A 25,242-nucleotide genomic window follows, 5' to 3' on the forward strand; every position below is an offset into this window, starting at 1 on the left:
CATGCGGCGTCTTGGCCAACCATTAATTTCAACATCACCTCAAAACGCCCTCTGAAACAGTGGCTCAAGAGTAACATATTGTTGTGATGTGATGCGTTTTTCTTGGCTTGGGGAAAGCCTCCCAGGGAGCGGGAATGGCAATGGGAATGGGAATGGGAATGGGAACGGGAATGGATGGGTACTTGGAACTTGGAACTTTGAACTGGTCATCCTGGTCTCCATTCCTGTGCATTCTGGCACTGGCTGGAATTCTCAGGAATTTGTCTTTATTATTACGTTTACGTTTAACGTTTAACTGGCATATATTGGGTGGCGCTGTTGGCGCCAACATCTTGCACGTTCCAGCGAATGTCTCATCGACAGAATGTGGCCTGCCCCCAGCCCAGCCCAGCCCACAGCCGATTGTCTCCACAATTATTGTCATTCACAATTACTGGCGACTGCGTTGAGTGGAGTGCAGTGCAGTGCAGGGGACCCCCGATGGAGGATCCCCACCGAACTAGCAATGCTCTTCCTCTCTCCCTATCTCTTGCGGAAGAATCTTAATGAATGGCCACCGATCTGCAGCTGCAAATATCCTTCGGTTATGACCGTTCGTCGGGCATAATGCAAAGCCAGCAGCAAAACTGTTATGACCATTAAAGAGTTCGGAGGCTAAGCGCTAGAGAGAGCGAGCGAGAGAGAGACTTCTTTAAGCGTGTTTAGCTCCGTGACTGGTGGAAGAGGAATTTTTATTTTTGTGCCATCCCAAAATCGGCGACATGTCTCGAAAACGTGAAACTCCTCTCGGCTCTCGGCTCTCAGCTCCAGCTCCGATCGGACCGGCCCGCCGGTAAAGTGTCAGCAAAAACGAAATTGAGCTTATCTGTGAATGCATCGGCGGGAGTCCCGTCCCGTACCGTCCCGTCCTGTCCCGTCCTGTCCTGTCTCGGACCCAAGACGTCCTGTACTCGTCGTACTCGCCGGCTGGCGACTTGATGCAATCGTGCAGTCGTCAAATTAGCGACATTCGAAAACCTTCCCAGATAACTACGAAAAACCCAAATGAAACCAAACAAACCCGAAACAAAAAAAAAACAAAAACCAAAAAAAAAACGCAGAAGCAGAAAGCAGAAAGCTTCAGGGCCCCGTAGCCTGGACCGTGCGGAGTTTTTCCTTTTTTTTTATTTTTTTTTTTATTTGCCGTTGCCTGATGCTGGTGCCTCCAGAACCCACCAGAGATCTGTCACAGTCTTAAAAAAGAAATAAAAATACAAATAAAACAAAAGCGATCCACGATCATCGTCATTGAGGCCCAAACTCCTGAGCAGAGGCTCCGTTCTACGTGATTTATTCGCTTTGTCAATTGAATTGTTTTCAAGTGGATGGCTCCTGCAGCACCGAGAGCTGCAGGCACCTACTTTCGCATAGTCAATCAGGGATCCAATGATCCAACGATCCAACCATCCAACGATCCTCGATCGGCAATCCGCAGTCCGCAATCCGCAATCCGCTGGTGATTTCTATGACTTGATTGACATTTCATGCGCCGGGGGTATAGAAGTCCATTTGCCGCATTCGCCGCCGTCGCCACCGTCAGACAACAACAACAACAGCAACAACAACGACAACAACAATGACAAAAACTGAAGAACAATGGCAGCGTCAAGAGCGAGCGTCATTGATGATCCTCCGAACTGAACTGATGATCCGCTTCGACAATTCCCAAAACGACAAACTCAGGCGCCATGTTAACCACCAAGGAGTCACTGCCACTGGCAATACAATCACATCACCCATTGACCATTGACGAAGATGGATTCATGATTGACTGGACTCTGTCTCTGCCACTGCCACTGCCGCTGCCACTGGATGGCCATTGTTTCCCCCAATCGAGAGGGAGAGATGATTACAATCGATGGACCGGAGATGGCTTTGGCAGACGCTTTGCATTTTATTAAACACGATCCTTTTGATTATTACGCCTCGGTTTTTGATGGCCTCAGGCCGATTCAGTGATTCTGCGATCTCCGATACCGATTTGATTGAGGTCAGTGGCTGCTTTATATGGACATGCAACTTGTCACGTTTAATGGAATGAAATGGACTGGACTCTGTCTCGGATTCAGTGAGAATCCGACTCCGACTCCAAATCCGAATCCGGATCCCCAGCGCCCCGTGTGGGTATGTATATCAATGTCAATGCGTGTGCTGTGGCTGTGGCTGCTGCTGCTGCTGCTGCTGGGATCTGTAAAGCAATCAACGCCGGGGCCCCAGACTTTAAGTAAAGTGCCCAGAGGGCCACCAAATCGAATATGTATATTGATTAGCTTTCGCCTTTCGGGTGAATGCATGTTCCTGTCGCATGCAGTGCCACCGTTCCATGTACTAGCGCCGGCTACCGAACGCCACAAAACCCGACGTCAGCACCAGCACCAGCACCAGAGGGCCCTGCACGTCCCTGCCCTGCCCTACCCGGCCCTACCCGGCCCTGCAAATTTGTCAATACGTATTCCGATGTGCAGCAGCGAGGGCTCGGCGGCGGGTCGGTCATAAATTGTGCAAAATAAATGTAAATAAATAATACTCGTACTCCGCTCGGAAGAGAGCTAACCCGTCCCGGTGCCATTCGCTCGGTTTTCAATCGCCGGCGGCTGCTGGCGACCGTCTCAGCGGCTCTCTGGTGGTGTACCCCACACATTGTTCTATACACCTTGGCACATCGGATCATCGGCTCATCGGCACTGGGCAAAAAGGAGGTGTTGCCACGTTGTTATGAGTTTTTAAATCCGACTAAGCCCATTCGCCAACATTTATTCGAATTTAATCGATTTTTCAAATTGACTCCGTAATCCCTCCTCCTCGTTCGGTCCTGTCGTTCTGTCGTTCCGTCGTTCCGTCTTCTGTTTAGTGTAAGCCCAGAATTCGTACAGAATTCGCTGAACGCCCATCGGTGCCGCCTATATTGGTTTTGGCTTTAACTTGTTTGCTTTTATTTGTATTTTTCTGTGGGATAAAAAATCAACAATTATTTATTACCCCCGTCCTTTCAACGCGGTCAGCCCCCCATTTTAGCCACTTGAATCTTATTTCCCCCCGACTGCTGTGGCCCCAAAAGGTACTATTAATGCTGGATGCCTGTAATTCGTGTCACCGCATCACAAATGAATGATCGAATCATTCAGTAAAGTCATATTTCTCCTGCGTAACGAGGAACATCCAAATGCGCGTGTGAGCAAACTTTTTGAAAGCCCCGAAAGCTACGCTGTATGCAAAGTAAAAATTTAAGAGATTACTCTTTGAGTGGACGGACTAAAGGATTCAGTGTATGCAAGTATGTCTTCTATAGTCTGTGCCAGATACTCTTTAAAGGATCTTGGTCTGCATTTTCCTTTTGAATTACAGGATGTTTGACTGCAAGCAGCAGTATAATCGTATTAACTGAAAGGGCTATGTTCCAGTCACCTGTCGTAGAACTACCAACTACCAAGTCCTTGATTTCTTATATGTCCGCCAGCTAGAATGCCCCAAAAATGCCAAAACAACATGCATGGCTTGTGCCTGACAAGGCTCCTCGCCTCTCGTCTCGAACTTCGCTGATAAAGCTGGACTACTAACAAATTGGCCTCAGAAACGGTAGATATACGGATTCCCTGAAGTACAGATTGTCCGTGGCATTACCTATAAACAGATTTGTAATGTATTCCTTAATTTAAGTTGTTTTCCTTTCGTTCTTAGTTTGTAAATACCAAATACTCGTATTTGAAAATAGAGCTTTGGAGCACCAAACATTAGTTTATAGTTGGGATGCGGATAAAGTTTGAAGTTTGAAGGGTAGCAGCAGCAGCAGCAGCCCACTGACAAGGCTCCAAGGATCCAGAATTAAACAGTGACTTATGCATAATTAATGAGGGAACCGAAACAGGTGTGCTCCATGCGTACGGGTGACAACCGTTTCTGTCAAACATGATGACAAAAGATTACATTCCCCCAGCTTGAAGCATGGGCTGATGATGCTCCTGCTGCTGTTGCTGCCACTGCCGACCCATAATGTTTTGAGTGGCAGGAGGCACAGGCAACATGCTTAAAAATTTACATAAAACTTCTGATAATAGTTTTCCATGCGATTTGTGGGATTGCGGATGGAGCATACGCCTCTTCCCTGCCCTGCCCTGCCTTGCCCTGCCCTGCCTCTGGGCTCTCGGCTCTGGGGGACTCTCTGGCTCTGTGGCCCTCGTGGCTGCTCGTTGCTGGGTTCGCACGTTACCTAAAATCCTTGGGACTGATGCTGCGATAGCGACATCATAAATTACGAAACTAAACTTTGTCCGAAAGGGACGAATGGTGATGATGAGGGAGGTACGAGTGGACGAGTGGAGTGGCTTGGCGTGGTGTGGCGTGGTGTGGCGTGGAGTGGAGTGGCATGGAGTGGAGGCATGCAGCGGGTCGCGCTCGCGCAGACTTAAAAACGCAGACACTCGATGGGACGGAGCATGGAGCATACATTTTTCGCCTGAGTGCAATTGCTTGTCAAACAAAAAAAAAACCAAAAAAAAAAGGTTATGCTTCCCAAAAAGTCAACAACGACAGAGAAAGAGAAAGAGAGACCCAAAGGAAAGGCGAGTCTTGGTGAACTTTCGGCAGGATCTTGGCCTGTGAAATGGCTGGCCATGGATCGGACATCAATTAATACGATATTCATCGGCAGACTCGATTCATTCATAGTTCTCCGTCTGCAATCTGGGGTTCTCTTATTTAGGCATTCGCCAATTACTCAATGGCCGCTTATCAGGAATTCAATAATTAATTAGCAAAATTAACAAACGATTACTGAGTCGTGGACAGACCAGAGCCAGGGCCAGAGCCAGACCCGAAGCCTGGTTCCTGCACGACTTGCGCGGGAAGGCCAGGCCAGGAAGGCAGCCAAGAATAACAAAATTCTGTTAGTCACGCATGCTAATCTTCGTGTTGTCTCAAAAGTTGCAAGTTGCAAGCTGCAACCGTTGGGGCAAGCAGCAGCAGCAGCAACGGAAACGACGACCCAGACGCGACGGTGGTGGCCGCCGCCGCCGCCTGGTCGCTTGGCCGCTTGGCGACTTGGTTACCTCGCTATCGATACGATACTGCATTGTTAAGACCCGAAACAAATGATTATTGTGGGGTCTATTTAAGGGTAATCGTGTTGTCTGCACTGCCGCCTGGGCCGGCCTGAGCCTGGCTCAGGACCTCAGCTGTCTCGTGATGCTGTGTAGGGTCCTGCTTATAGATGATGTTGGCATGCCCTGCCTGGCATAATTGAAGATGGCTCATGAGACGCTTTTAGGTTAATTATGTGTGCTTGAGACTCTCTGCGCTCCGCTCTCTGCTCTCCTCTGTCCCCGCATTCGGTGGCTCAAATTAAATACGCCATTTAATAAATATGGTGGCCATTATCGGATAAGCTTCTGGATCTTTTACTTAAACATGTCACTTCGCATTAATCTGGCTGGCCTCTCGGGCCAAGCCGAGTCTCTGGTCTCCGATCTCCGGTCTCTGGCAACAGGTAAACGATGAAGGTAAACGAGAGCCAAGTCCAGGGAGGCCACACGCAGCGCCTGGCTGCCCCGCGATATGTTCGCATGCGCAACGCCAGTGGCTGACAGACGCGGGGCTCGGCTCTCCTCGCTTCTTCGCTGCCGAGGGCAGAGAGCCTAGGGCCCAGTTCCGAGGCTACCACACAAAATCGAGATTATCATAAATAATGTGGAGTAACAGTTCCACGCGCTGCTGCGGCGGCCTAGGATGCCCATTTGTTGCACGTTCTCTGCGCGTTCTGATTTCCCAGAAAGGATCAGATGAGATGAGGTCACAGTTACCCAGTGCCAGTGGCAGGGCCAGTGCCAGTGCCAGTGCCAGTGACTGGCTCCCGACCTCCCGCCTCTGCTTCAGTCTCTCTCAGTCACTCTTAATGACGTCTAATTTGTCATCGTTGAGGAACTAATTTTTCAGCTCAGCTTGGTGATATGAGCCCAATAGAGCGCTACCTGTCTTGAACATGATCGCTGAGATTTCTGCGTAAGTTACGAAACTTGCGGCTGCCCCGGTCCCCGACGCAGTCCGGTCCGGTCCAGTCGCTACCACTGTGCCACCGGAGCTCTGGAGACGCATGTGAGAAGTGGTATTTACATACACATGATTCGTGGAATAATAAGTATTTCCATTCCATTTTATTCGTTAAAAAGAAACCCAAAACCAAGCCCGCGATAAGATAAAGAGGTTTTGCGCTTAACCAACAAAAATTTTCTCTGTAAATTTAAACTTATGCTTAAATTGAAGAGATACGGTGTGAAAGCAATCTGAAGTCTGTAATTTGACAATTTATTTTATACGGATACGGTTACAGATTTAATTTACATATTAAATGCACCAAAACAAAACATAAAAAAACAACAAATGGATTTACTAAATGCGTAATTTAATAAATTCCATTTAAAGGTGGTTTCCGAGTAGAACTAGCTGACAACCATATCAAAAATGTTCCAAATAAACCTTTGATTCGGAAAGTACTGTAAGGGGTTCAGCCCATCTATCCTACGAAGCAGACCTTTGCTTTAGACCGTATATCTATATTAGATGCACATTGAATCGAATTCTGATTTGATTTAAATCACGTGCGGGGGTTCTTTAAAATATTTCACAAAAACATCTTAGATTTGATGCAGAATCCTAAGCTAAACCAGCGGGAACGTTATGAGACGCCGCAAGGTCGCAGCTCTACATTTTATACCCCTCCGCCAGAGGGTGCACACTGCAAGGGGAATAGTGCGTGAGAGAGAGAGAGAGAGAGAGAGAGAGAGAGAGAGAGAGGGAAAGAGTAAGTGCATAGACAGGGTTGCTTGGCTTCATTCAGAATTTCATAATAATCCGATCTGATTCAGGTTCGGCGATATGGTCTGGTAGATATGGTCATTCTTGTATCATCAAAATTGTGAATGCCATAGATTTTTGTTCTTTGTGGGGGCGGATATCACAGGTGTCTGGGTACAAAGATTGCCTGCTCTAGCTCTTATAGTCTCTAAGATCTAGGCGCTCTTTGGGACGGAAAAACGAAAAGACGGATGGACCTACTTACATAGCTATGCATATGGACTCGGCTATTGATGCTGATCAAGGGTATATGTATATACCTTTCTAACATACCCCTCTATACTCTTTGAGTATCGGGTATACAAATGTATCTATGAGTATATGATTTTAGATCTATGACAGCAAATGATCATATCCTGCTTTGAGACCTATCCTTTAACCGATATGCGGATACTCTTAGGTATCCAAAATCATTGCTAGATATATTTGAAGCTGGAACTGAATCTTTTATGTGCATTTATGAAAACGATTAAATCCGAAAACAGAAGTTATGGGCAATAATTTATGGTGCCACACGGTGCGTACTAGATTCGTGGACTATGTTCTGTTTGTGTTCATATGGCATTGCGGCTCAATCGATAAGGAATGAATGCGTCTTCGTTTGAGTACCAGTTGAGTACCATTCTATGGACATGTTCTCGATAGCCACAAGACAGAGCTCCACCGACTGACGGCCAGCCAGCCATCGGTTAATGGAGCCGAGAGGTGCATGTTTTTACGGATAAACATATCCGGCGCCTGGGCCCAAGTACAACACACACTCGCACAGATATACAGGGGATACGGGGGATACAGATATACAGATATGTACATTTGTTGCTTTTGTTGTTTTTGTGGCTGCCTAGCGCCATGTGATTGTGATTGGTCTGGGGCTGCATGTTTGCCGGCCATATTAATAATTTTTCGTGGCGATTTTTGATTTAGGGAGCATTTAAAGCGTGAACGACTGCATCAATAATTCCCTTGCAATTTTATTGTGCATAAATTTCATTAATTTATAATTTTGGCTGGGACTTGCAACGGCCAGCACATCCGCACCCGCTGCTTGCACCCTCGCAGAGAGAGAGACAGAAAGAGAAGCATGGAGCATGGAGCATGCGGCATGCGGCATGCAGCATGGAGCATGGAGCTTGGAGCATGTTGCGCCAATGTGTTGCCGCGCTTCGACGACTGGAGCATAAATTATTTTCCGTAGTTTTTGGCAGGGCGCCCGATCCCGCGATGACCGCGCGCTGCGTAGATCTCGCAGATTGTGCCCGATGTGAGGGTTATTCATTTGCCTGCCCTGCCTGTAGGTGTAGGAGAAGGAGGAGGAGGAGGCTGAGACGGAGGAAGCGGAGGAGGAAGGAGTAGAAGAAGGAGTCGTCTCCAGGCACCACCGATCTCTGACCGCCTGTGCCGAGGCTCTGCTTTGCTGCTGCCTACAAGCCAACGCGTATATATCCGATGCTGAAGCTGCGGCTGAAGTGGCGGCTGCGGCTGAAGATGCTGCAAGCTTCATTGAGGAACAGTTGTGCACACAGTTGTTTTTGCCTGGCTGCTATATGCTGGTCTGTGGAAACAGAGGTCCTGCGCCTGGGCCTCGGCCTGGGCCCGGCATGTCGCCTTGCGTATGTCTTCGGTTTCTGGCTGCGCAGTTAATTATAAACGCTTGGACATTTTCGCTTTGGTTTGTTTTCTCATTTCCAGATGCAGATTACATTATGATTTATGCAAAATAGTAAATGCGTCTGATGGCAACATGCGCCGCCAGCTGCCAGAACATGCCCAGAGAGAGCCTCTGTCTGTCCACAAAGTAAGCATCGCGATCAGAGCTCAACAAAATTAGAAGACAACTTCAGTTGAATCGATAGCCGATACAGCCAGCCAGCCAGCCATCCAACCAGCCAGCCAGCCAGCCAGCCAGTCGGCCATTCGGCCAGTTGTGCCGCCCACCCAGCCAATGAGCAGCTGGATCATCAGCATCCATCCCATCCCCAGCGACTGTACCTACGAGTATTTAGTAGGAGCTGGGATCCCATCCCTCGGATCGTCGGATCGTCGGATCTCCTGGCTCGGTTTTATTTACCTCATTTGAGCGACGGAAACGCGTCGCTTTGGCCGACAATAAATCAGAAAATGCCATGGAAATGGCATCGTAAAAGTGCTTAAATTAATCATCCCAAAATGTGTATTTGTGTGCTCAACTCGTTCCGATTTACGAGGCCCTACTACCCCGCGGGGCGCCCACGCGCAACAGGTTGCCAGTCCGTCGCCGCCACCGTCGCAGCATCGTTTTGTTTTTCTAAGCGCCATCGTATCCATCGTATCCATCGCATCCATCGCATCCATCGCATCCACCGATCCACCGATTGAAATAACTACGAGTATAGTATAGTATATTTGTATACAGCGTACAATAAACGTTAACTGCGTAATCGTTTTCAGGCATTTTGCATAACATAACGAGAGACGGAGGGACACATGGACGTGGTGCATCATCTCTGTCACCGCCATGATGTCGGTGTCGGGATTCCGATTCCTTTCGATGATGGGCCCCCAAACCTCTCTCTCGCTCTCTCTCTTTGGTTTAGTTTGCCCCGAAGAGGCAGAGGGTGGGGAGTGAGGGGGGTGTACTGGCCACTGGCTCTGTCCATGGGCGACAGAAAATTGCAAAATTAAATTGCATTGTTATTACATGTTTGGGGTCAGCGCAAATTAAATTCCATATAGAAAAGCAATCTTAGCCGGGTGTATTTATTTTGCCAAAGGTCTTCGCATTTCGTGTACGTGACAAACAGAGCCCAGCCCAGCCCAGCCCCGCCAGCGACTGACCAGTACAGGACAGGACAGGACAGGACAAGATGTTTAACAGCGAAAATGTGGTGCAAGGGAGCCACCAGGCACCAGCCACCAGCCACCACACGATAGATTGAAAGCGAAAGAGGTTCCTCTGAATGCACTCAGAATCGCTATTAAATTAGTTTAGTGGCATTTAACTTAATCGCCTACAAGGGAGTTAAAACTTTCCGGCTTCAGAGCTTCAGAACTCCGTTCGGTTCTCTCCCCCTCTCTCTCTCACTCCCTCTCTCTCGCTCAAAAATTGGGCGGACGTGATTCGATTTTAAAGAAGCTGCCACGAGTGGATGGCAACAAGTGCTTTGTGCCTTAATATCCTTCGAATAGGAAACTCTCCATTGGCCCTGGACATGGACATGGACATGGACGTGGACGTGGACGTCGAACAGCATTATAGCGACGATCAGCAGCCAAATTGAGTTGTGCATCAAAAACGACAAAGCGACGGCTCCCAGAGGAGCTGCAACGCGATGCTGATGCCGATGCCGATGATGATGCTGTCTCCACCAGTGCCTCCCAGGGCCTCCAGTTGCGTTCCCCAGTCCATATTCTTTGCATAAATCGCTCTCTGATGTCCTCTTGCACATGGCACCGATGGATGGATGCCGGAGACGAGGCTGTGTAATTAAATTGCGACACGGGGCAGCTAGTGGCGCCACAACATACATAGATTCACAAGCAGCCGAGGCGGGCGGGGCTGCGGAGGCAGGCCGAGGCAGGCAGGCAAACAGCATATGCATACAGACACACGGATGTGTCCTCCAATCGTATTGTACACATATATTGAGAGCACAGCGAGATGGTCATGACAAAGCGATGGGGACACGACCTGCCACAGTCTCTGCGCACAGGGCACGTTTCTGAATGAAATTCCAGACCGCTCTCGAGCGGTATCCGTGGAGCTCCAGCACCAGCACCAGCACCGGTCTCTGCTCCAGCTCCAGCTTCAGCTGCAGCGTTGTCTGGCCCAGTCATCGAAGATCGGGCGGGCACACAAAAACCAAGAGCTGGCTACTTGGGCGGCGGCGACACGAAATGAGCGCTCGCAGTCAGCGCCACCACGGCAGTTAATTAATTCTGCATGAAATTTCAGGGTTTTTTGTGGCCCAGCCAGCCGCCCAGCCCCATCTAGTGCTTATATGGCAGAGTCATTGTCGCCGATCAGACGACAGTCTGCTCCGCGGATTGCTGCAGGATGATGCTACACAGTCGGGCCAGGCCACAGTCAAAGTCGTCCCCGAACATAACGTTGTTGCACGTACTGCCTGCCGTCTGGGGCCTCCATGCTCCATGCTTCATGCTCCATGCTCCATGCTGCATGCAGCATGCCCCCCATGCTTGCTAATCAGCCGCACCTCATCAGTCTCCCAAATCAAGTCATTAAGTTAACTGAGTGCCAAATGGAGCAAATAATGCTGCAGCTACTCACTCGTACTCGTACGGCCAGTAGTTCCTTCGTATGCCCGTCGTCCTGGGGGTTCGGCGGAGCAAAAAAAAATCTCTCAATTAGTCGAACAATTAAATCAGCCATCGATTCCTGCCTTCGATCAGACATAAATATTTATTTGCGTACTTCAATTCTTAGCCCGAACGATTCCCAAGAACAGATCGGTTCTTGATCCAGATTACTCATGCACTTGCTCATAAATATATATAAATATATCTTCCCACGCTTAAATTAACTTTAAAACTTTGCCTTTTTTACACAAATATTACTTAAACGAAATAGCTTTATTAATGAATATTTCTTTGGTTTATTTTCAGGATCCAGCAACGGTAAGTTTGGGATCTTATTGATCTGGTTATGATTATTTATCTACAAGTAATAGCTTTCTTTCCGAAGAAGGAGCTCTCGTTGAAATTGGTAGGGTTCCTCTCTGAAATGGAGCACCAAAACATTGGAACACATCCATATAAAGAGATCCCAACATACAATAATAATAGTCCCCAAACTACACAAAACTCTTTCCGAGTGCTTCCGAGAGGCTCGCTTCCCCAAGTAATTGGCTCTCAATAGAAATGATCGTAATGATTCCGGGTATCAATCAGTAAAACAATAATAATGACGACACTCTTGGTGATCGTTAAAAACTTGTTCGCTTTTTGGCAGGGAGGAACCAGTTTTCAGGCTTGCTTTTTGTCCGCCTTAAGAGGTACCCTTTCAGGCAGTTTTAGGCTTAGGTTCCTTCAGGGTTAAAAGAGTCGATCGAACCGCACTCCAATAACCTCCATAGATTTGCCAAAAGTACGGAAAGATAGATCGATGGATCGTATTGCCCCCTCCGTACGGCTCGGGTTGTGGGGGATGTTTAAATAAATCCAATTATATTTTTATATGCATGCCCCAGGGGCATATGTACCGACATATATGGTTAATAAAGGACTCGTGTCGGATCATATACATAAATGCACGAGCTGTTAAATGTCGCCAATGGCTTTAAATGCAGAATGCAAACAGAGAGGAGGGAATAAAATAAATACATAAAAAACAAGGAAAACCAATAATTTAGCTTAACAACTTAATAACCAAAAAGAGAAGCAGACTACTGCTGCCTACTGCCACTACTGCCGATCACCTGTTAGCGGGGCTCTACCTCCAGGAGGAGAGCTGCCTCTGAGCGATGGGGACTCATTGTTAAGTCAGGGACAGGAAAGGAACGGAACGGAACGGAACCCTCATCGGCTGGCTCTGTCGACTACTGTATCTGTATCTGTAGCTGTGTCTGTGTCTCCGCGTATCTGTATCTGTGTGATGCACAAACCAACACTAAACCCTGTCGCGGTTATGAGTTTCCACCTGTTTTGCGAATTTATTGATTGCCACATTGACAAATGAGCCACCCTGCTGTTATAAAACCGATTAAAGAAAGGGAGGGTCCCTGTTTTCTCTGGTCTGCCGTGCTCTGGTGAGAATTAATTGGACAGCCAACAGCCAGCTCGGCTACTCGGACACTCCCGCGAGTGTGTGATATATAAATCATGGCAGGCAGGCTATCTCCATTATAACAGGATAATCAAACATCAAATCAATTTGGTTTAGCGACCGAAAAAGTGCGCCGTCAGCCCGCTTCATCTCTGTGTTTGTGTGTGTCTGATATTCCTTCCGCTGCTAATTAGAGACACTCGAAAGAGAGGATGGCCCGGAGACCCAGGAGCAGTAGCAGGAGCACCTGCCGACGCGGTCGACGCACTGCGCTAACTCCAGGCATCATTAATAATTCCTTGAGCCTGCCACAGGGGCACAGGGAGACAGGGAGAGCGAGGCAGAGAGACCCAAGTCAGCCGCACGCATAATAACCACGATTAAAGCCAACGAGGCTCATTGTCGGTTAAATGACAAGTTTTGACAACTTGTGAAACGACAAGTGGTCAGCGGCTGTTCGACAACATCACTTAGCCCCCGATCGGAGGGGTGTCCCAGGCAGCAGCCAGCAGCGACCCAGTTAAATTAATAATCCGCATAATTGGAGAACTTAACTCGGGAGCGACAGAGAAAGGACATGGTGACGACAAAAAGAGCATTATTTGCTTTGCGCCTAATATATCATTTAGATTGTTTGCGACAGATAAGGCCGCGCTGTGAACGAAAAGACTTTGGGCCGTCATTACCGAGTGCCGAGTACCAAGTGTATATGGGTGTATGGGTGTATGGGTGTATGGGTGCATGGGTGTACGGGTGTCCATTTCCAGTTTATTGTGTGCCTACTGTTTTCGAAATTAGCCGCCTGTTCTGTTGTCGATTTGGTATTGATTTTGAAGCCCCATTACACAGCACACACAGCATGATAAATAGAAAATAATTGTTTCTGTTTCACATGCATGTCCCCGAATGAGATTGTATCCCTGATCGCTCTGGGAACACACGCACCTTTCGGGCTTAATAGCCCCCCCGAAAAATACTCATACTTAAGTAAGTTCTCGTTTGCGTTAAATATGGCACGATACAGATCTAAGAATATTTATTATTCCGATTCCAACAAATGCCAGAAATAGATCAATTTCTTGCCAAGATTAATTCGATTCCGTACGAGTAGTCCCACTTTACCGACTTTTACCATTTTTTAATTATTCTTTTCTTTCATGTACTGGCATTTTCTACGATGTTCTACAATCGGAAACAGGGCGTAAGTACACGTGAACATTCTAATGGCAGCACTTGGGAAAACAAACACAAATTAAACTCTCATTAATGTAATATATTAATGTATATAGTACACGAGTATCTGGGGTTCTACTGGAGTGGAGTGGAGTGGAGTGGAGTACTGCTGCTGCTGTCGTCATTATTCCAGTATCGGTGGACAGCCTTGACAAGAGTCAGGAAAGCGGCACCATAATGATAAATTAATTTGGCCAGCGATCTTCAGTGAAATTAAATGGGCGCAAAGGTGGCTTTATTGTGCCTTTACGGGTACGCGGGTACGACCTACCTACACGCCGATCAGTGGCTCTGATCCAACTGCAATTACGCCTGCCAAGTCGGGAGAGGAACATGCGAGTGCGAGTCTTAATTATAACCAAAGCGGACATGTTCAACATGACAGTTTTCGTGTCCTGGCGATTCATCAAAATGACAGCTTCTGGGTTACAGCGCCTGAACGTGCTAAAACAGCCTTCCTTGTTGGTAGGGTCCGTCTATCTGTCTGTCCCACTGTCCTATCCTGTCCTGTCCTGTCCAGCCCTGTCCTGTCTGTCAGGTCTGGCAATTCTTGGCTTATCAACACAATATCGAATTTCGATCAAAACGCCTTCGAGGGCCGTCATGTCCGAAGACCTCGCTCTCTCTCTTGCTCTCTTGCAGGCGCGCTCGACTTTTGGCGCTAAACGTACGTGCATCCGCACTAGCCAGCCCGCATTCCAGGACTCGCGCAGGACTCGCGCAAGACCCTCATTATCATACATAGTTTGCACCATTAGGGCCATACATTTTCGCACAGAAAGCGGTCTCAACTTTTGAGACGCTGGCAATACACACGACTCCCAGCCTTGCCCGCTGCTGTAAGGGCGTGAGCCCCGGTGTCCATCTGCCAGAAAAGAACGATGTAATTGCCGTTGAAGCTGGCCAATGTGTTATTAACTTGTTAAAGGAAAAAAAAAAACGGGGCATATACTCGCAAACAGATCCATGCGTACTATAGACATATGTATATATTTATTCTTTAATTTTCCCGCATTACATTGCCCTGTCCCCGTTTACAAGGCAAATTAGTAGCAGCCTCCAATTTGTGTTGCTTTTGCCAATTTGTGTGCCAATTTATCACCAAAGATTGTACTGAATTTACACCTTTTTATCCTTATTGTTTCTTTTGCTGCTCTTTTCTTTATATGTCCATTGGATCGTATCGGATCTCAGTATGTAAGTATTGACTATTATTGCAACCAATCCAAATATATCTATACGTACTTTATATATCATTAAATGAAAAGGAACAGCCATCTATCTTTATAATCTCTAAACGTTGTCGGACATCACTTGATCAGCGACAAGTGCAAAAGTAAATGCCCAAAATACATGTCGTGTGCATTACATTGGCACATTGCTGCTCATCTCGAGTCTTGCCGATCAAATACTCAAAAAGAGTAAGGGGTATATTAGATTTGTGCAGAAAATGGATGTGTGTAATACACAGAAGGAAGTGTTTTCGACCCCATTAAGGATATATACTCTTGATCCGCAACAAGTCGATTAGTTCTCAGAATCATTAAGAGCTAGAGCAACGAAAGTTTGTATCCAGACTGCAATCAAGTTTATTTCAAAATTCCAACACGGTCTCTTCCGCCCCCACAAAAAAACGAAAATCTGTGGCATCTGTAATTTTGAAGATACGAAACAACTATGTTTACCAGATTCTAGAATCTAGATGAGATCGGATTATTATCGTAGCCAGAAGGCGTGGCCACGCCGCTTACTCCTTTTCTATCTCTCTCTCACACACTCTTTGCCGTGCATTATGTGCGCCCTCTGGCGGAGAGGAGGCATACTGACTGAGTAAAGGGTATAAATGTAGAGTCGCGGCCTTAGCTGCGCTTTTTACTGCTCTCAAAATTCGAAGATGTTTCAATTCAGTTCAAAATATATTTCCATACTGAAGAACTAGTTTTCAGAGTAAAAGTAAAATAGCGACTGTAGACGATGAGCAAGCAAATACCTTATTTCATCAAAAATGTCACCTTTTATCGCTTGCCAAATTAGAATATCCTCTGATATCCGATACTCTTACTGTCGTTGTAGTCGTTTAGTTGGGTTCCGATGTTATTCGGACCCTTTAAACACCTTTCGGAGCCAAGCCTGAGCCGCCTGTCTCAAGTATTCCTGACATCCTTTTATTATCATGAAGCAATAACGGATCGGGGAACACGGCTAAATGTCGCACGACTAAGTATTGGAATCTCTGCTCCTGGAATTTGTGAGCCATGGGGCTGTTGATGTTGCTGTTGCTGTTGCCATTGCTGTTGGCCTCCACCACCGCTCCCTGGGTGCGAGAGCCACTGCTGAGTAGGGATTCCACGACAGCCCCAGCTTCATCTTGGACTTGCACTGCTCCTCCAGAGAGCAGAGCAGACCAGAGCAGATCGCTCTGTTCTGTTCTGTGCAGTTCTGTTCTGTTCTGTTCTGTGCTGTTTGCTTATGGTGGTGCCAATACAATGCCACAACCGAACGAGACACAAGAATTTATGGCATTTCACTTTCAAAGACACAAAATTCCTGTCCCTTGCCACCATTAATGGAATGGACAATAAATTTAAACGTGCAGACGGACAACGTGCCATATGTAAAAAGGGGCTCGAGACAGACAGACAGAGAGTGTGTATCGGCCTGGCCAACTTCCCGAAATGGCTAAAATCGCGCTCCGCGCAACTCTGCGCGTGAGACGATTTGTAAATCCAAACCGGTCGCAAGCTTTTTAACATCTGCCTGTCGACAAGGCGATAATCCGCCAATGAACTGAACGGACAATGCCCGTCTCAGATCTCAAATCGTTGCTGCTTTAATAATTAAATGAACTCATATCCATACTTATATCTAATTGATTGTAATAGATCTGGCTGTGCAAAAATCAGTCATACAATAAGGACGGAATCGATTCAAACCGTTCAAATTGAAGCAATCCCTTATCTCTGGACTAACATAAAAAAACATTCGCTAATTGATTAGAAAGAAGCCTCGGTATCGGCTATAACCAAATTATATTCAAAATTCCGCCGTTCACCTTGCCCAGATCCCAGATCGGAGCTCCCAGCTCCCATCTCCCATCTTCGAGCATCGGGCCTCGGACTTCGGGCTTCCCAGCTTTCAGCTCCTGGCCGTGATCATTGGTTCGCAAAAGACAATGGACGAGATTAAATGCCAGGCCGGGCAGATTAAGATGCATCGACAGCAATAACTACGTCAGGGTCCGGGACTGGGTCTGGGGCTGGGGCTGGGGCTGGGGCTGCACATCGCAGCCGCATCTTAAACGGGAGACACGAAACAAATTTCCCTTGAAAAGAATTACATACCGATCGCAGCACAGCAGAGCAGAGAAGAGCAGAGCAGAGCAGAGCACAGCACAGCACAGACTATGGGAATTGACTTAAACTCTATTTGTTCGGCCCGATCGGGTAGCTGTAGCTCTCTTCTCTCTCGTTTGTCGTAGCTGTTCAAAAGTGACCGTCTTCATTGTCAACACATGGGAGATATGTACGTGGGCTGCAATGCGGCGCGGCGGCAAACAATTCTATAGAAAATCAACATGCACTCTGCTTCCATGCTGCACTGCCACAGCCACAGCCACTGCCACTGCCACTGCCCCAGTGGTTGGTGGTGGTGGTGGTGGTGGTGGCGATCTTCCAGTTCAGGACGGGGCTTATCGCGTCCAACCAAATCGTTTTGCCATACTAAATTATTATGTTAACATGAAAATAATTGAGGCAAGAGGCATTCAGCGGTGGCTGGCCAATTTATTTATATCGGTTAATCTCGGGATGCGGCGGCGGCTGCTGTTGGGTCGGGTCGGGTAGGGTCCTCAGTCCTCGTCCTCTGATGCCCTGCAAAGTAAATTGATGGCGGAACAAATAGTTCCAGAAGTGGGGCATATGAGTAGCGTTTGGGGACACCGCCATCGACACCGACAGTTACTTCTGCTACTGTGTGTGTGTGTGTGTGTCTTGGGGGTGAGGGATCGATTCCTTAAGCTCCTAATACCCCTACTAAATGTGATATTATATACATATTTCTTAGACTGCTCTACACTGGGCTGCCAAGCATGGGAACGAAGATGTTGTTAAACTAATTGCCGGCACCTATAAAGCGGACGTAAACGCCAAGACGGTGAGTACTTATCCTATTCCCATTCCGGACATCCCAACTCCCTTCATCTATGCCAACTCTTTCTTTTATTTCATTTCATTTGATGTGGTCCCTGTTCGCCAAACTGTTGACACTTTAGAATGGGGTAAGTGAAATGTAAATCTGATGAAGCAATTTTAATAATATACGAGTATGTGTACGAACCGATTGCGACTTATTGGCTTGTCCCCCCCACCCCACCTCCCGGTTGCGCGTGAATGTGCGTCACATGTCACAGCGTCACAGAGCTGTGCTTTCGTGCAACGTATCGTAGCAACGTAACGTAACCCTTCCCCAGGCAATCTGTGACAAATCATGACGAGCACATCCAATTGTGCCACACCGTTCTGTCACCTCCGAATCCTTCACTTCCTTCCTTCCATCACGACTCCGCGCTGCTCTGCTCTGCTCTCCTCTGTGTTTTGGTGTGCATTCGAGTTTACAAAATTTTAAATTGAACGCTGCTTTGTTCCAGCGAAATTAAATTCACTCGAATGTATTAAAATGTCACATCCACGTCTAGAAACAAAGTGAATTGTCAATCACAATTTTAAAAGATTCGATACGCTCTTTACAACAACAACAACAGACACGCTCACCGCAAATGGCAATATCCTGCGTTTCCCAGTGGATTTTTCCCCATCAGGAGACCCTACTACAAAGCCAGTTCCTTCTCTCAACCCAAGCCAGAAAATAATTAAATATATAGAATTTTGGCAATTAAATTTATTTATTTCTTTGTAGGGATACACACCGCTTCATTTGGCAACTCAGTTTGGAAGAGACAATATCTTTGAATTACTGTGGAATGTCTACAGTAAGTATTCGTATTTGATGAACCGTAAATCAACGACCATAAGATATAAGATGCTTCTCATACGATGATCTTTCACTGTATCTTTTAATGGTTAATTCAATTCGATGCCATTGCAGAGGCCAACCGTGACATTATGGATTGGAGTGGCAACAAGCCATTGGACTATAGCCGCCAGCGACCGAGTGTATCGGCCTCCACGTGCAGCAGTGAGTATCAAAAGTATTTCCTCAGTACGGAGGTGAACAACAATTACCGCCTCGGAGCCCAATACTTTGACACGTTTCCATACGGTGCTGGGGATCTCACCGGCGGTACACTGGGCAGTGTTCTAACCCGCGGCAAGAAACGCTCTCAGCTGCTGTATGCCACCGTAAGTGGCGGAGGCGGTGCGAGTGGAGGCGCTGTGGCGCGCTCCCAGTCGCTGATGGTGCGGCAGTCACAGCGTCGCCCAAAGAAGCCATCAGTGCAATCGATCTTGCTCAAATCGAATCCTGAGGACGATTTGGTGCCCTGTGAGGTTGTGCAGGGTGAAAAGAATCCTGGATTTGTGCGGGCCGGCACCTCCACTCGGCGCAAAGAGAGCTTTCTCCGTAAAACCTTTCGGTCCGCCACCAAAGCCAAAGATATTGTTACTAACCCAGAACAGCCCAGCTAAAGGGTATTGCAATTAAGTATTGCTTGTATTTGAATTTTTATTTTACATATGCCACAAATATGCTTCTAAACAATTGGTGGTAAAGGATGACCCATTGTGGTTCACACTATTGTATTATTTTCTACTCTTTCCAATACGAAGGCTTGCCTATTGAATAGCCAAATTCGTTGATATATGTATGTATAGCCCATGCCAACACCAGTGTATTAATGCCACAGCATGACTGTATCTATTTGTTTGTATTATTTTCTCCATGTATAAAACTCCCACAAGCCTTAGGCTTAGCCTTAAACTTAAGCCCAATCTAATCTATCGCAATGGTGTGCCGAGTAACTAAACATAAGTAATCAATTTTTATACACATTTATAAATAATCGCATGTTTATTTATTATAATAAAATATACACAAATTGAGTAGCTGCATTTAAAATTATAATTCTGCTAGAAATCTCAATTGCACATCAAGAGATTGTATAAACTACATCAAAATTTACTATATCTGAATGATAGCTATAGTTTAATCCTTGAACATACACTAATTCACAACGAGAATGCGCTTTTTAACGGATTAACAGTTTCTTATTTGTTAAAAACAAAAACACTGATTCCAAACATCACTGACAAACACCTCGAGACGTAGCGTATATTCGAATATTCGACTTCTTCTGCTAGTAATTAATATGCAATGGGAACCTCTATTTTATTTTCAATTTTGCTGTATGTAGAGATTCAAGCGATGCGATTCAACGGCGGACTCAACGGTACCTGGAGGCAGGTTGAAAGTTTTAACGATCTTGAGTATTATCCAACTATTAATGTTGATTAAATATCCATTGCTTTTGCTATTAGCCTTTGCATAAATCCGCTTTGAACTATCGGCCTGTAAATATATACATATATGCATACTCCTTTTCCGATTGGTAGCTGAAATCTTTTTATTTCTTAATTTTAATTTTATTTTCGAAAGCATTTTGAGTTGCAAAGCCTGATTGCATTTCTATTGGTAAGTTTTCCTTTCTTCCTTATTATTTCTTCCATGTTATTCCTCATCGCCTGATCCAACATGTACCTCCATACATACATACATCCATAAGAGTTATATGGCATTTGTTTTATATGTAAATGTTTCAGCATATTGTTCATTTGATTCTTCGAATTATCAAGCAATCATTTAAAATATTTCTTTTTGGTTAATTTTCAGAAATCAAAGCACGAAAAAAGCATACAAGTAGGTCTATTATAATTATGATTATTCGATGGTCGAAAATAATTAAAATTGTTTTGCTTGATTTGCAGTCGAAAAAGATTTGGGATTCCTTCGGATTGGTTCACTGAATGTCCGGGTAAAGAAGACAACAGAGGCTTTCAGCAATTTCTTGGGAGTGGGCAATGGCAGTGGGGTAGCTCCGACGGGATATGGCAGTGGCGGGGCCACAACAGCAAATCGCCCTCACCAGCGATCTCACCAACACCCTCATCAGCGTCATCATCACCACGTTGGTACGACACGGAGTCGCCATCCGAATCAGAGAGTAGCGACCACACCGTACGGCACGAACTCGATACCGGGTTCGAGGGCGAGTGTTCCAAATAACCGAAACATCTATGACGTTGTGCACAAGTCGTGGGGCTCTGCTGACAATATAACGCAACGTACAGAAGACCTAATGCCACCACCGAAGTCAGTAGAAACCAAGCGGAATAAGTCCTCGAAAAGGTCATCGTATGCGTCCAATGCAACGAACTCGCCTCGGGACTCCATTTGCTCATCCAACTCAAGCTCGAATCTGAACAGCGGCTACAGCAGCATGCCCACCACTCCGAATCAGGTTCGTGCTCCTAAAGGCATGGATCACACGTCCTTCACAGCCGATTCCGATTCAGATTCTGCCTGTGGATTCGATTCAAGCTGGTCCGTTAGCCATCTAGCTGCTGTGGGCAACAATCCGACACAATCATAAGTACATAACAATTATGATGTATTTTTTTTTTTGTATAATCTTGTAAAATTAATGCAAAATTGACGATAAAATCAATAAACTTATCTATTTTACACTCTTTGTAATGTAACCTACATAGGCGCTGGAATTTTCTTATAAATTTATATAGATTTCAAATTTGATTATATATTTTTAAAAGTATCGTTCTGGCGTGAACGATTACTTTTAAAAACGCGTTAAGGTATTTCGCACAAATTTGATCGATATACCGATAATTTCTATCAATTTACACGTGCGGCCAAAGTTGTTTTTATTCAATTCTTTAAAGTTTAAACTAAATAAAATGGGTAAAAAGGACAAAAATAAGAAGAAAGGCAAGGGTGCCGAGAAAACTGCAATGAAAACGGACAAGAAAAATGCTGCCAAGCAGAAGAAAATGCTGGAAAAACTCGGAGAAGTATGAACTAACTAAATCTGAAAGAAGCCTTTAATGCCTATTCACATTTTCCTTCAGGCCAACATTACTGATATCATCCATATGCTGGAGGTGAAGGAAGGCCGGCTAGATGGCATTACTGAAGAAGTCTGTCCGCCGCCCAGTCCTCGGTCCAACTTTACCTTGGTGGCGCATCCCGAGAAGGAGGAATTAATTATGTTTGGAGGAGAGCTCTATAATGGAGCCAACATCAGTGTGTATAATGACTTGTTTTTCTACAACATAAAAGCAAACGAGTGGAAGGCACTGCGCTCTCCTGGCGGACCGACCCCACGAAGCGGCCATCAAATGGTTTCCCTGGCAAGCAACGGTGGAGAATTGTGGGTATGTCCACAGCCTTTAATTAATCCAAAACAGTTGATCGTAATACAAATATTTATAGATGTTTGGTGGGGAGCACGCAAGTCCATCCCAGCTGCAGTTCCATCACTATAGAGACCTATGGAAATTCAGTCTCAAGTCGCGAAAATGGGAAAAACTTTCAGCACCCAATGGACCAAGTGCCAGGAGTGGCCATCGAATGACGGCTTCAAAGAAGCGTTTGTTTATTTTCGGTGGCTTTCACGATAACAACCAGTCATACAATTACTTCAACGATGTCCACGTTTTCTCCCTTGAGACATACCAATGGTTAAAGGTAGAAATAGGCGGCCCCACCATTCCGCACGTTAGATCCGGATGCTGCATTGCTGCGGCTCCGGATGGTAAAGTTTTCGTCTGGGGTGGCTACTCGAGAGCGTCAATGAAGAAGGACATCGATCGGGGCGTCACTCACACCGATATGTTTGCCCTGACTCAAGATAGTAAGATATTAAACCCTACTTAATCATGTACACCCATCTTAACCTTTCGTGGTCCTAGAAAACAGCGGAGATGGTGAAAATAAATACAAATGGATCGCCGTCAAACCCGGAGGCTATCGACCCAAGCCGCGGAGTAGTGTTGGCTGCACTGTCGCTGCAAATGGCAAAGCGTATTGCTTTGGCGGCGTAATGGATGTCAATGAGGATGACGAAGATGTGCATGGACAGTTTAGTGACGACTTACTGGCCTTTGACTTGACTGCACAAACATGGCGTTTGCTCGAAATCCTGGAAAAGAGCAGTCCTGCTGCCAAAAAGAATGCAAAGGACTCGACTGATGTCGAAATGGGTGAAAGCAAGGCCGCTCCGGCAGGGCCTGTGACCACTACCGATGGCATATTCACCGTCACAGTTGGTGGACCCAGTACCAGTGGTACAACACCCTACACATCTGCCATACCCAGCCTCTTTGGTAACAAGCCACAGCGTGCCACATCTGTGCCATCGCCGCGGATGAATCCTGGACTTTGTGTGTGCAAGGGCACATTGTACGTCTTTGGGGGACTGTTTGAAGAAGACGCCAAGCTGATGACATTCAACGACTTCTATGCCCTAGACCTGCACAAGCTGGAGTGGAAAGTCTTAATCCCAAATAATTTTAAGGCACACGATTGGGTCGACAGCGATAGCAGCAGCTCCGATGAGGAGACCAGCGGGAGTGATGAGGATAGCTCCAGCAGCTCTGACATGGACACTGACTAAATAAATAGACCCATAGTGTCACCACTATATTTCAACTTTTGCTTTAATCATACATATATACAATGGAATATTGATCAATAATTGCTTATCTTATAAGCGATCTGCAGATGTGCTTATAGTTTCAGAATCTCCGTAAGTATACGCTTTGTATCGTGTGGAGTGTTCACCTTGTGCCCAATAATTCGTGGATCGGTATAAATTTCATAGTCGTTGCCACCTGGTTCCGTCTTGTCACCGAAGAAATGTATTTCCTTATATTTATAATGGGCTTCAATGTGTCGAAGGCAATACGTTTTGTCCCAGCCATGGGGAAAGACATCGAAACTGATTTGTCCGCCTATGCTGTAGGTGAGGTCCACATCGGCGAACTCCTTTTTAAGCGCGGCGATCATCTTCTCCCGGATCTTATGTTCGATGTCATATAGGGCAAACATGTTCCTCTCCTCTCGAGTGCACTGCCGACCGATTGGGCAGACGTTCATCATTCCATTGCGGAATTCAATGAACGTACCACGTTTAATGGGAACATCTAGCTCGGATAGGTATCGAAGAACATAGTTTATGAATCGCTTTAGCACTGGCTCTCCCAAATGCTGGATTATGTTTTGCTTTCCAACTTCGGCGCCACCTTCGATTTGCACCAGCCCGTTCTCGGGGAATATAAAATCGAATTTCGTAAGAATCTTCTTGCCGCTAAGCTGCTCGAACATTTTCTCCAGATCAGACCCGCCAACAATTCCAATCGTCGCCCGAGGTTTAACCTCTGCGTAGAGGAACTCTTCAAATTCCGGCTGCACCACCGACCGGGGCATTGTTAGCGTACCATCCACATCGAACAGTAGGAGAATTTCATCGCGGCTGAGGGTTTCCGTGCTCATCTTGGTTGCTCGGCTAATTTTACCATATAATATCTAAAATGCAAACACCACGTATGACGCTGATAAAGAATAACAAAAACAACTTGTAAGCGGCAACGAATCTATGAGAAATACCCTAAAGCTTTTCCAGATTTCCAAAGGCAAAAGCTTGGTGCATCTACACGCCGATATTTTTCCATTTAAAGCAAGGATTGCGCCAAATATTTAAAGTTATAATATATTTTAACTTTTGCGCGGAAGTTATCCGGGTTATAATTGTACATTATCAAATAATATCTGAGTACCTTAATTGCATAAATTATACGAACAATAGGTAAATTATATTTATCGATAACAAATAGTTTTTGTGTTTTTGGTTGTTTGGAAACTACAAAATGTACATCTTGTTTTATGCCTAATCCGCATGCCAATTACATGGCACAGCATTTTTAAATACATCTTTCCCTTTCAGTCCTTTCTTTTGATAGTATGTTGCAGCTCATCTCTTTTTATTTTGCTGTACTCCTGGAGCGACTTGTACTTCTCCGTATTGAGCATTGGGTCCAGTATAACAGGATACACCGCTAGCCCAATGGCTCCCACAATGCAGGATACGAAACCAACGAATTTCCATCCACGTAGAGCTGCCATTTTATCTTAAACAATTAAAACGTTAAAATAAAATCGAGAAATTTGTTACAAAACAAAAAACACCTGTGTTGTGCCGAAAGATGCTAAAAAATGCCAAACGCAACTGGGTTGCAGTGGGACCGCGGACCTATGGCGGTATATTTTTCAAATGAGACGGTATGCTTCGGTACATTTCTGACGGTCACACTGGTATATTTTTTGTTGGAGCTAGG

The 25,242-nt window shown here is 46.0% G+C and overlaps 4 protein-coding genes across 6 annotated transcripts in view; 2 read left to right on the forward strand and 2 right to left on the reverse strand.

The window, feature by feature from the left end:
• Positions 1-21,574, forward strand: part of LOC6595962 (ankyrin repeat domain-containing protein SOWAHC) — a 36,033-nt gene extending 14,459 nt beyond the window's left edge. The window contains exons 1-8 of one of the 3 annotated variants that reach the window (XM_026989686.1): positions 13,798-13,847; positions 15,074-15,076; positions 17,942-18,031; positions 18,150-18,155; positions 18,794-18,866; positions 18,983-19,072; positions 20,723-20,749; positions 20,818-21,574. In XM_026989686.1, coding sequence (XP_026845487.1) covers positions 13,824-13,847; positions 15,074-15,076; positions 17,942-18,031; positions 18,150-18,155; positions 18,794-18,866; positions 18,983-19,072; positions 20,723-20,749; positions 20,818-21,482 — 978 coding nt within the window. In that variant the 5' untranslated portion in view covers positions 13,798-13,823 and the 3' untranslated portion in view covers positions 21,483-21,574. Of the gene's footprint in view, positions 1-9,312; positions 9,355-11,487; positions 11,500-13,797; positions 13,848-15,073; positions 15,077-17,941; positions 18,032-18,149; positions 18,156-18,793; positions 18,867-18,982; positions 19,073-20,722; positions 20,750-20,817 lie in introns of those variants that run through there. The other 2 variants (XM_026989685.1, XM_026989687.1) reach the window with 2 other exon arrangements.
• Positions 21,575-21,787: 213 nt separating this feature from the next.
• LOC6595961 (kelch domain-containing protein 4) lies at positions 21,788-23,549 on the forward strand. The gene is made up of 4 exons (XM_002021163.2): positions 21,788-21,918; positions 21,976-22,281; positions 22,340-22,760; positions 22,819-23,549. The coding sequence occupies exons 1-4, from the start codon at positions 21,805-21,807 to the stop codon at positions 23,520-23,522; spliced, it is 1,545 nt and encodes a 514-aa protein (XP_002021199.1). The 5' UTR covers positions 21,788-21,804; the 3' UTR covers positions 23,523-23,549.
• Positions 23,548-24,446, reverse strand: LOC6595960 (probable phosphomannomutase). Its single transcript, XM_002021162.2, has one exon. It carries the CDS (start codon positions 24,398-24,400, stop codon positions 23,636-23,638), a length of 765 nt encoding a protein of 254 aa, XP_002021198.1. The 5' UTR covers positions 24,401-24,446; the 3' UTR covers positions 23,548-23,635.
• A 181-nt stretch (positions 24,447-24,627) lies between these two features.
• On the reverse strand, positions 24,628-25,038 carry LOC6595959. Its single transcript, XM_002021161.2, has one exon. It carries the CDS (start codon positions 25,028-25,030, stop codon positions 24,848-24,850), a length of 183 nt encoding a protein of 60 aa, XP_002021197.1. The 5' UTR covers positions 25,031-25,038; the 3' UTR covers positions 24,628-24,847.
• Positions 25,039-25,242: the final 204 nt, after the last annotated feature.

This window comes from Drosophila persimilis, unplaced genomic scaffold (assembly GCF_003286085.1).
Source record: "Drosophila persimilis strain 14011-0111.01,24,50 unplaced genomic scaffold, DperRS2 tig00000431-arrow-pilon, whole genome shotgun sequence".
Taxonomy (NCBI): domain Eukaryota; kingdom Metazoa; phylum Arthropoda; class Insecta; order Diptera; family Drosophilidae; genus Drosophila; species Drosophila persimilis.